General features: G+C 33.8%; 5 protein-coding genes across 5 annotated transcripts; 3 read left to right on the top strand and 2 right to left on the bottom strand.

Moving 5' to 3' along the window:
- Positions 1-257: 257 nt before the first annotated feature.
- TVAGG3_0645150 (spectrin binding) lies at positions 258-1,840 on the top strand (the record flags this gene model as incomplete). The annotated part of the gene is made up of 1 exon (XM_001326875.1): positions 271-1,512. One exon carries the CDS (start codon positions 271-273, stop codon positions 1,510-1,512), a length of 1,242 nt encoding a protein of 413 aa, XP_001326910.1.
- Positions 1,841-1,917: 77 nt separating this feature from the next.
- TVAGG3_0645160 (bromodomain family) lies at positions 1,918-2,821 on the bottom strand (the record flags this gene model as incomplete). The annotated part of the gene is made up of 1 exon (XM_001326876.1): positions 2,138-2,821. One exon carries the CDS (start codon positions 2,819-2,821, stop codon positions 2,138-2,140), a length of 684 nt encoding a protein of 227 aa, XP_001326911.1.
- A 205-nt stretch (positions 2,822-3,026) lies between these two features.
- On the top strand, positions 3,027-4,199 carry TVAGG3_0645170 (carbohydrate transport; the record flags this gene model as incomplete). The annotated part of the gene is made up of 1 exon (XM_001326877.1): positions 3,032-4,093. The coding sequence occupies one exon, from the start codon at positions 3,032-3,034 to the stop codon at positions 4,091-4,093; it is 1,062 nt and encodes a 353-aa protein (XP_001326912.1).
- A 510-nt stretch (positions 4,200-4,709) lies between these two features.
- TVAGG3_0645180 (protein serine/threonine kinase protein) lies at positions 4,710-8,589 on the bottom strand (the record flags this gene model as incomplete). The annotated part of the gene is made up of 1 exon (XM_001326878.1): positions 4,710-8,528. The coding sequence occupies one exon, from the start codon at positions 8,526-8,528 to the stop codon at positions 4,710-4,712; it is 3,819 nt and encodes a 1,272-aa protein (XP_001326913.1).
- Positions 8,590-9,353: 764 nt separating this feature from the next.
- Positions 9,354-11,211, top strand: TVAGG3_0645190 (nucleolar GTP-binding protein 1 family; the record flags this gene model as incomplete). Its single annotated transcript, XM_001326879.1, has 1 exon — positions 9,366-11,156. The coding sequence occupies one exon, from the start codon at positions 9,366-9,368 to the stop codon at positions 11,154-11,156; it is 1,791 nt and encodes a 596-aa protein (XP_001326914.1).
- Between the last annotated feature and the right edge of the window lie 834 nt (positions 11,212-12,045).

Here is a 12,045-nt window from a genome sequence, read left to right on the forward strand (position 1 = left end):
GCTTGCCCGAAGGGCAAGCGAAGCCACCTGAGGCCCCAAATTATATTTGATCAAATATATATCTTCACACTGCAGATCAATAAATCACATGATATGCTTGTGGCGGGCAATGTAATTTTACTAATTAGAAGATAGAATATGCATTACAAATACCTATATATTATGAATATCAAATTAAAATAGGAAATTTCATAGATTTTTTCATTTTGTCCACAAAAGTGAGTTACCGTGAAATTTCGGTAAAATTATGACATCTAAAATTTTTGATTGATGTCCAAGGGAGAAATTAACCAAAATCATTATGACAAATTGATGGAGATTTATACAGGATATAATGATGTCTTCAATGCTTTGTACAGGCTGAAAACAAGTGACGAAGAAAAATTAAACGCAATTTACAAAAAAATCAAACAAAACCTGATTGACTCTTATCAAATTCCACCTGATGCGATAATCACTGAAATATCCCAACTTTCAATTTATAACAACCGCTACATGAAGTCATATTTAGTGATTGCCAAACAAATTGTTGACGAATACCATCTAAATCATGTCAACGGAATCGACAGAGTTTTTAATTACCTTTTCTACAAAGAATACATCACAGTATTGAATGAATATATGAAATATCATTTTAACTATTATGAAGATGCTCATTATTCATCTGATATTCACAACCAAAAAACACTTCACAGATCTATTATGGATGATGACAAAATAGCATTGATAAATTTTACAGAAAAAGAAGGATTTGATAAAAATCAAAAATTTTTATGCGATTTATATCCATTTTTAGGAGGATATGGTATTTCTTTACTTGAATTATGTTGTTATCATGGATCTGTTGATTGTTTTAAGTTTTTAAGAACGAAATTTCAATCAGAAATCACTCCAACTTGTCTTAGATATTCTTTTTTGGGTGGAAATCCAGAAATTATGAATGAATGCTTGAAAGTACAAAAACCAGATGCATTATGCATGAAATATGCAATTATATCACACAATATTGATTTTGTCACATTTTTGATGAATGAACACAACATAAAAATTGATTTAAAATTGTGCTCTAAATACAATAACCTTCAATCATTTTTAATTTATTTGGATCAAACAAATGACATCAACACATGTTTTGTTTATTCTCTGAATTTCCATCTTTCATCACTTTTAGAATATTTTATTTCAAATGGTGCAGATATCAATGCTAAAGACATAAATGAATTTACCCCTCTTCATTGTGCAGCCAGGAATAACAGCAAAGAAACTGCAGAAATTCTTATTTCAAATGGTGCAGATATCAATGCTAAAACTAAAGATGAATTTACCCCTCTTCATTGTGCAGCCAGGAATAACAGCAAAGAAACTGCAGAAATTATTATTTCAAATGGTGCAGATATCAATGCTAAAACTAAAGATGAATTTACCCCTCTTCATTCTGCAGCCATGAATAACAGCAAAGAAACTACAGAAATTCTAATTTTAAATGGTGCAGATATCAATGCTAAAGTCTGAAGAGGGGTGAGTCCTCTTCAATATGCAGCCTGCTCTCACAGCAAAGAAACTGCAGAAATTCTTATTTCAAACAAGACAAAATAAAGAGTCTTCTCTTATATTCTATGCAAATAAACTTGATTGAAAAGTTCATTCAACTTTACTTATCATCATACAAGATTTAAATAAAAAAGATTTATATAAGTTTTTACTGAGAAGCACGGGTAATATTTTCAACAAATGTAAGAGCGACATCGAGTGGTGTTGCCTTGTTCTATATCTAAAATTATATGCTTTATATAGTTAAATAACATTATACTGTTTCTTAGCAATCATCTTTGACATTAACACCATGCGGCAATTATTAGTTATTTTGATTTTCATATGAATTTCTCATGATTAAAATGATGAATATATAATCGGATACTAATGCTATTTATGTTGTCTATTTTCCAATATCTTTCACTAGAAAATACTTCATAGAATGCAGTTTCAATTGTTTATGATATTTTGTAGTATGATCAATACATTACAATGCTAGATCATTTATATTGCATGGGTTAATAAGTTGGTCATTAATTTACTGAACAAATAACAAATATTTATTATATAAAAAAAACACAAAAGAAAGATTAGAATATCCATATTATCTACATGTTATAATATCAGAATCAATACTGTTGATATACTTTTTGATCAGTGATAAAGCAAATGGAGAGAGCTGTGAGAATTTGAATGAAAATTTGTTTTTCTTTGGAACAATAGTTTTATCGTAAGATGTAGCAAGAGCTGCTAATTTCTGTATTGCTTCGTCGCTTTCAGCTGAAACGCCATCTGCACTAAAATCGAACACTTCTACAACTAAATGATCAAATCCTCCTTGTATAAATGGTTTCTTAGGAAGAGAATTTGTTACTTCTCCCTCTTTAGGCATTTGATCTGGTGAATTACAAATTTCATTTGATAATTCCTTTATTTTATCAGCAATTATATTTAATTCGCGAGACGTACTATTATTCTTTGAAGACGCGATAACTTTATCCATTTCTTCGTAAAAGATTTGCAATAATGTTTGTCCAGCTAAGCCAATTTTTGAATTTTTACCGCTAATTTTTATTAAATTGTTAATTGCTCGACTCACATCATCTATAACTTTATTGGATGATTGATATTTTCCTGATTGCACGTTGTCGTATATCATTTCTAAGGTTAGGTTGGAAATTTTAGCTTCATAGTGCTTAGACATAATTGGTTCTAAAAATTTTGCTAATGGGGAAGCTCTTACTTTATCTAATACATTACAACAATTAATTCTTTCACCGAAGTCCATTGTGAATGATTTTTTATTTTAGAACCTGAAAATACAACGTTGAGTGGATAAGAATATGGATAAAAATATAAATTTCAATTTTTGCCTAATGAAATTATTTCGTTTACAAAATGTGAAATTTTCATTTTTACATATTTTTGCATATTAAGCATTGATTATCAAATCATATCAGAAACGATGAAATTTGAAAGCAAATCAAAAATAATTTCAATGGGAGTAGGAAACGCAGCATGGATTTTAATGTCTATGGTATCTTCTACAGCTCTGATTATGACAAATAAATATATTATGAATACATATCATTTCAAATGGGCTATTACACTTTCAGCTTACCATTTCTTTTGCACATACGTTTTATTAGAGATAATGTGCAGATTACATTTGTTTGAACGTGCAACTCACGTACCTGCCAGTGCTCGCTGGAATAATGCTTTCTTCAATGTTTGCGGAATCGTTTTCATGAACTTTAATCTTAACAAAAACTCTGTTGGCTTTTATCAACTTTCGAAGCTATGCACAATTCCTGTTATGGTTTTAGCAAACTATATCTTTTACGGAAAGAAGACACCATTTCGTACATTATGCTGCTTAGCTGTTCTCTTAGTAGGTATTGCTATGTTTACCATTAACGAAGTTAGCGTAAACTACCTTGGATGCATCTTAGCTATCATTGCAGTCGTTTTCACTACTGCTTCACAAATGAACACAAATATCGCATCAAACAAATACAAATGCTTTGGCCCTCCAATGCAACACATTACAGCTTTACCAATGGCAGCTTTTGGCCTTATCTCAAGCCTTTCCATTGAAACTTTTGGAGAAAATTCGATTTATTTACATTCATTTGAACGAACTGAAATCATTTTAGTCTTATTTACAGGTGTAATTGCGCTTGTTTCCAACGTTTGCGCCTTCGCATTAATCGGAAAAACATCAGCAGTTACATATCAAGTTACGGGCCATGCAAAGACCATCATTATCTTCATAATCGGTCTTCTTTACATGGACTCAAACGCAAATGAGACAAGAGAACAGACAATCAAGAAGATTATTGGTTTAATCTTCGGAATGGGCGGAACAATCGCTTATACAATCTTCGAAATGCAGGATAAAGCAGCTGCAGCGAAGAGCAAAGAGGAGAAAAAGAGTGATGAACAAGAACTCAAGAGCGACAGCCCAAGAACAACAGAATTTTTACAGGTTCCAGAAAATATTGATGATTCTGATAGTATTGCAGAAGACAAAGAGAAAAAAGATGAGAACCAACCATGATTTATTATTAAAATATAGTTATGGTTTTTTTTTTATTATATTTCGGAATATAATTTCTTTTTTACTATTACGGAATATGTAATTTTCTATAAAATTTCAATAAAACTAAAAGAGAGGAGAAAAATCGTCATAGATCGAAATGAAATCATGAACATTTAGGCCCAGAGAAAAAATTTTGATTTAACATAGGAACATTATAGCAAATTTCTACGTTTGAATGCTTTAAAAAGATATAGACTTATAATATTGGCTGATTAAGAGCAGATTTTTCTCAATATTCATTATTTTATAAAAAATAGATCAATGCACGTGATAGATGGACAATTTGATTATGTAATCTCTAATAACGAACACTAAAGAAACATTGTTGAAATGAGATATTTAATTTTAACCATCGAACATATTTCCAAGCTCAATTAAACTTCATGTTAGGCATATTAGTCAGACTAATATCATGTGCATGTATATCATATAGATACAGTAATATCTAATTTAGATTGAGTGATAAAATCCTTACAAATGAAAAATACTAGTGGATTATGCAAATTAAACAAGATAAACAAACAAATTTTATATTAACAATAAACAAAAATATAAAAATTAAAAATATAATAATCTAATCTTCCGACTTCGAATCTTCTTCCTCACCAATATCTTCATCTTCTATAATTGAGTCCAGAATAGAATCCTCTTCATTAATCTTATTTTCCACTTTATCGTTGTATTCAATGTGAGGAAGTGGACCTTCCATTGCGTCAGGGAAGTATTCATCAAATTTAGCAATGACTTGTGTTAATGATGGCCTTCTACTGACAGATCTCTGTAGAACAAATTCGATAAATCCGCTAAATCTCATATCTTTTGGTAATTTCTTCATGCACTGAGGAGTAATTAATGCTTCTTTAGGATCAGTAACCCTTGTAAAGAACCTTGACCAGTCTGTATCAACAAATAAGAATTCTCCTGTCAAAAGTTCGTAAAAAAGACAGCCAATGCTCCATACATCGCTTGCCGGACCTGCTCCAACCTGTTTTCTCCTATCGAATGTTGGATTATTGACTGATGCATTGATAGCAATTGACAACATTTCCGGTGATTTTATCCATTCTGTTCCTCTGTTGAGTTGTGTGTAACTTGAGGCTTCATTCTTGTAACAGATACTTTCACCGAAGTCTGCCAATGCCGGATACCCGTTTTTATCGAGAACAACGTTGTCGCATTTGATATCAAAATGATTAATTCTGTTATCCAAGAGAACTGTCGCAGCATTGAGGAACTCTTTGAATAAGCGAATAATTGTTGGTAGAGGAGGATTGCTTTGGAAGCTCTTTCGCCATGTTTTCAACGTCATTGGATAAAATTCCATGACAATGTAGTAAGAATCACTTGTACAGCCGTAATTAAGCAACTGTGTGACACGTCTATCGCCTTTGCATAGCTCTAGAATCGAGATTTCTCCGAAAACATCTACTAATTTTGGATTATCGAATGTATCTCGACTTTTTTGAAGGATTTTAACGGCAACTTTTACATCATTGACCATTACAGCCATGACGGCACCAAATGCTCCAGATGCAATATGTTGTCCGTTCTTATAATCCTCTGGATTAAACATTTCAGGGACAAGAAGTCTGAGAAGTCGCAGATAGTTGTTGAACTGTTCCATTTCATCGATCTTTGATATATTCTTGTCATTCTTTTCTTCATCTTCCGTTGGAAAATGATGATCAGAATAATTCATCAATAAATCATCATCAATTGAGTTTGAAATGAAAGAAGGAAGAGTTATGTTACCTGCAGAGTTCAAACTTAAATTCTTTGCAACTCCACCTTTATCTGAAAATGTTTTCTTCAAAAAGTTCGAAGAAAGCTTCGGAATTTCTGGAGAATAGGCTTCTTTGAGCATTGGCGTGATTTCTTCGTTCTGTTTCATCTCCATGTGCCTCATTAAAGTAAATAATACGTTTGGTTTGCGATTTACTTGAGGGAATGGATCAACGAACACATTATCGAAGTTGTGAATTTGGTGGTCAATGAGAAAAGCGAAAATAAGTTGAATAAACTTCACATGAATTTCAGTATCAAAATAAATCGGCATTGACTCTCTAAGATCGTTATAATCACGCATGGATATAGATTCCGACTTCTTGTATGGCTTCTGAGCTTTGTTAAGGGCAATTTGTGGCTTTGGATTTTCCAAATTTAGAAGTGGAAGCATCTTATTCATATCCTGCTGTGAAAGTTTCTTCGTTAGAGGGAAAATCATTTGAGTTCCCTTCTTAAAAACCTGCGCAATTGGTCTTGGACCTTGATGACTTCCTAATTTGTCATCAATCAGCTCTTCCAGGCCAATATTCTTCATAACGAAGTCTAAGAAGTGTAGAGATGCTAGTTGTTCGTTGATTAATTGAGAACGATTTGCAATAATTGAAGTTATCACTTCAAGAATGCAACTAATGATTGATATCCTCAAAACTTGCTTTGTTAGTTCATGTATGAGGATATGAATGAAATAACAAAGGTGCCATTGAACAGATTCGACGTCAAGATTATTTAATACAGTTGAAATGAAAGAAACTCCAGTTTGGATACATGTTTTGTAGTCTTTACACTGTTCAATGAAATTCTGTGCCGTTGAATAAGCAACAGATCTAAGAGTACTATGCTGAGCGAATGGTTCTGGAAAATTAACTCCGAAAGAGAGCATAATCGTTAGAGCCGACCTAACAAAGTTTGTCATTGGTCTGTCAATTAATTCGTCAACGAATTTTGTTGTTTTTTCGGTAACTAAAATCGAAATTTGATTATGGAACAAAGGATTGGCAGAAATGCGGAGGAACGAATCAAATGCAGCAAAGAATGGTAAAAGCTGTTCTTGGTTATCGATTTTAACAAAATATGGAATTAATTTTCCTAATAACATCGGAACAGAGTTTTTCAAGTACATTTTATTTGCGAAGTCTCTTGCAAAGTAACATGCTGCAGTTTGGTTCTCAGTCAGAAGGTTATTGAAGAATTCAGAAAATAATTTTTCATCAAAATACCTTTCGAAGTGCATCATAAGCTGATCTCTCATGGAAATGAAGACTAAAAACTCTGATGCGATCGAATTGATCTCTTCCTCTGAAAAAACCGATAAATGTAAATTTGATGAATTTTCTTTGTAAATTTGAGTCAAATTTGTGAGGATAATCTTCGGTATTTCCAATTCACTTGGCTTTAGAGATAGTCTTGCAGGCCTAGTTATCTCAAAAACGTCTTCTTTGTAGTGAACATGCGGAAATACGACAAAAGTTGATGCAAAACGTTCAGTTAGAGCCCAACCAAGAGCTTCTCCAAACATATTTATATCGTTTTCGTTCAGATAACTCTTAATTTTCATGTCTTCGTACGCACGACGAGTAATTCTTGTTCCTGGCTGATAATCCGCACTAATTTCCGGTCCTAATGCAATGGCAGGCACTTCTGACTCAGGATTGACCTTTGGCTTGTCTTGATTTGTTCTCTGAATTTTGACAAGATTTGAATATTTGATTTTCTTCTTTGTATTGCGACTTTCTGCCATTTTCTTTTGACGTCTTTCTTTAACAAGCTCTTTACAAAAGTCTTTTAGCTGAAGAGCCTTCATATATGGAGTTCCTGTCGCATTTATATTAAATTTTGAATTCATTGAATTTATTTTGCTCAGAATTGCTTTGTAAACTTCTTCTTCACCTTTCAATTGGAGTGTGGAAGCTTCAATTTTGTTCTTTAGCTTCTTACATTCGTGCTGAACCAAATTTAAGCGTCTTTCAAGTTGAGCATTGTTTCTTCTTATGCCATCGAACATATTATGCAGTTTTGTTGGTTCTGTTGTATTAAATCTCTGTATTAATTTCGTATAATTTTTTAAAATTCTTGAATTTTCAGGTCCGAATAGAGTTTCTAGGGTCATCTGAGGATCAGTATCTATTCTGTTGCCTTTTAATGATGGAAGCGATGATCTGGGATTAGGAGGCATCATATTTTGACTCTCAAGTTGTTTCACGATCTTTACTTCTTGAGATACGAACTTTCTTCGACATATATATGCAGAATGAAGTTGATTGACATATGTTTTGTTTACTGAACCTGATCTCTTTGGAAAATTTTGTAATCGAATTTTTGGCTGCAAATTTTGAGGTGGTGGATTTTCTGGAATTGGTACTGGTTCAGGTGGTGGAGTTTCCTTTTCAACTTGTATTGATTTATCCAATATAAAATTTAATTGAGCAACTTCATTTATTAATTGATGGCTAAGGATGTATTTATGTGAATATTCTTTGTATATATCTGTGTATTCGATCAAGATTTCCAATTTCGACTTGATATTCGTGTTTTTTATCTCTTTTATTATATTTTTTGTCGATTCTTGGTATTTGTTGATACCGAGTTGTGTTTGCTTGATCTGATGCATCAATGCGTTGATATTGTTCTGCAGATGTGTAATATATTCACTAGTATTTTCGATGTCAAACTCCAAATCCCAAAAATAACGAGGTTAAAAAAATTTTTTTATATCTCAATCTTTAAATTTTCTTTGAGAAGCTAGAAAACACCCTTAAAACAAGTTGTTAAAAAGAATATTTGCGAAAAATCAAGAATAATGAAGAAATACCGATTCAAAGATTATTTGCGTCAATTGAGCTTGATGATTAGATAAAACAATATTTCAGTCATAGGCACACTAAATCCCATATTGTATAGTTTCATAAGGAAAGATATATTTTAGGGAAAAATATCGAATTGATTTTCAATAAAATTATTTGGTACTTATAACTACATTAATGAGTATATTAGTAACCTTGAGTTTCAAAGGTAAATTCTCTATATTGGAAGAAAATTTTTATTCAATTTCGTTAAATTTCTTTCGTTTCATATTCGTTCATATACACAATAGATAGTTAATATAAAAGTACAATTAAAGGAGACACAATTTGAAGAAAATTAATATTTTTGTCTCCGAAGATTATTTGAAATAAAGCTGAATAACTAAAGTATATATATCAGTAGATTAAACATGTTCAAAATCTAGTATATTTACATATAAAAACTTTATTGATAGAGAGATATGATATGCAAATTAGGTATTGTGTACGCTACCCACAACAACTTTTTAGATATCTTAGGAGCACATAACAAGCACAACCAATGTGCAGACACAGATTTTGGCTATCTCTCTCAGAGGACCCAGGATTTTTGTTGAAAGCGGTTATGTCTCTTATCAATCCAGGACCATAATTCTGAACACTAAATGGCTCTTGTCTTTGGAAATATTCATGCGGTACCAAAATCATCTCAAGAGCTTATAGATACAGTGCTCAGTTCTACAAACCGTAAAACAGCCACAATCATTCACCCTGGTTTCAAAATATCACGAATTCGCGACTTTTACATGAACAAAGTAAATTTTGCCCGTGATCAATTTACAAGCAGACTCACACAGATTCTCGAAGATTTTCCACGTCTTGACAGCATTCATCCATTTTGGGCATCTTTGATTAACGTTATCTACGATCGTGATCACTACAAATTGGCTCTTGGACAAATTATCGGTGCCAAGACACTTATTCACAACGTAGGTCGTGATTATGTCAAGTATCTCAAGTATGGTGACTCTCTTTTCCGTTGCAAGCAGCTTAAAAAGGCCGCTCTTGGTCGTATGTGCACAGCCTGCCGTCGTTTGACTCCTTCCTTACAATATCTTGAAGAAGTTCGTCAACATTTACAACGTTTACCAGCCATTGACCCAAGCGCACCAACAATCATCCTTGCCGGTGCTCCATCAACAGGTAAATCATCTTTCATGAATCAGATTACACGCGCCAATGTCGAAGTTGCCGCATTTCCATTCACAACAAAGTCTCTTTATCTCGGCCACACAGACTGGGCCTTCCTCACCTGGCAAGTCATTGATACACCAGGTCTTCTCGATCGTCCACTTGAAAAGCGTAATACAATCGAAATGCAGTCCGTCATGGCTATGGTTCATCTTCGTGCAGCTATTGTCTACATGCTTGATATCTCCGGCACCTGCGGCTACTCCGTTGAGCAGCAAGTCTCTCTTTACCACAGCCTTGGCGAAATCTTCGCAAACAGACCAGTCACCGTTGTTCTTACAAAGACCGACCTTGTCAACCCAGACAACATGTCTCCAGAAGACAAGGCCCTCATCGATTCCATGCAAGGACCAAATGTCTCCTTCATGAGAATGTCATCAATGACAGGCGACGGCGTCTCCGAAGTTAAGGAGCATGTCTGCCAAGGCCTTCGTAAGATGAGAGTTGACTCCAAGAAGAACTCAGATAAAATATCTCAAATCGAATCCCAGCTCCACATTGCTAAACCAGAGCAAACCTACGAGCCAAACATCCCAGCCTCCGTTGCCAACCCACAAGGCCTCGGAAGACCAACACAGAAGGAACTCGAGGAAATGGCTGGTGGAGCCGGCCAATATGCGGCCAATACCAACGCAGAACGCGACCTGAAGAACCCAGAATGGCAGAACGACGTAATGCCAGAGATTATCGAAGGCCGCAATATTGCGGATTACATCGACCCCGACATCGAGAAGAAGTTTGCTGCTCTTCTTGAAGAGGAGAAGGTCAGGTACCAGAACTACCAGGCAGTGAAGCAGGCTTTCGAAGAGAACAAGTGGAAAGTCACTCCAGAACAGGAAGAGATGGTCAGCATCATCAGAGAGAGGCGCCAGATGATCAGAAACAAGGCGGAAGAGAAGAGAAACGGAAGACCTGGAATGCCGGAGAAGATGAAGAAACAGAGCAAATCTGTAATCGCAGATAGAGTCGACTCAATGCTACAGGAGCGCGGCGTCGACGAGAGCGCTCGTCAGCGTGCAGTCGACAAAGTACTCTCTGAGAAGCCATCGAGAGTCGAAAGAAAGTTAGAACCAGAAAAACGTGACACTGGTATCGTCAAACACGGTGCTGGTGAAAGATTCGACTACTATGTCAAGACTAACTACATCCTTGAGCCAAAGTTCCTGTTCAGTGGAAAGGCTGGCTTCAAACGTGACTACAAATAGAGAAATTTTTTTATTTTATTTTATTTTTACATACTATAAAGATTTTTTTTATAAATGACTATATGCGCTTTTTTTAAACAATAGATCCAATATGAGTAAATATAACACAAAGTGATCTTGGACACTTAATTATAAGATCACGCTCAGCAATCTCAGAAAATCGACAAAAAATCCATTTAAAAAAGAGTGAACTTTAACTTGAAATCATATCCTAAAACATGATCAGCATTTCGAAAATACATCATTTAACTCATATCTTTAAGATTATGGGTCAAAAATCTTAAGATTTAAACATGGATTCATCCTCAACGACTAAATCTTTGGATTTTTTTTTGAATTTTTGAATTTTTGAGTGAATTCTCTTATTACGCACTTATGAATTCTGCGAAAGAATACAATGATATTTTGCGCAGATTATATAGGTTACAGATATCAAGTGATAGCGATATCGACGCTTTTTTCAAAGAATTAGATAAGGTTATTGCCCTAAAATTCAGTTATAGACACTTAGGAGAGCATTTAAGCCATGATATTTTGGCATATGATAGAGAAACATCTTATAAACATTTTCAGTATGTTTTCCTATAAAATAACGATCTCACATGAAATTACTAAAATATCAAATTTTGATTTTCACTTTAAAGTTGGGAGAATACTCTACAGTGACAGGGTATACAATTTTAACCTTTGTTTTGATTATAAATAAAGTATTGATAGAGATATGAGTTGTACAGAATTATACACGTGTGTTTAATCAAATGTAAGTTGTGCAACAATAATGATTAGCTAGATAGTATATTAAGGAACTGTGATTTATGATCTAATTCAATAAGATGTAAATGATATTCAAATATATTAAATAAATGCGAATGTTCAAGATGTGAAATCA

Source organism: Trichomonas vaginalis, chromosome III (assembly GCF_026262505.1).
Source record: "Trichomonas vaginalis G3 chromosome III, whole genome shotgun sequence".
Taxonomy (NCBI): domain Eukaryota; phylum Parabasalia; order Trichomonadida; family Trichomonadidae; genus Trichomonas; species Trichomonas vaginalis.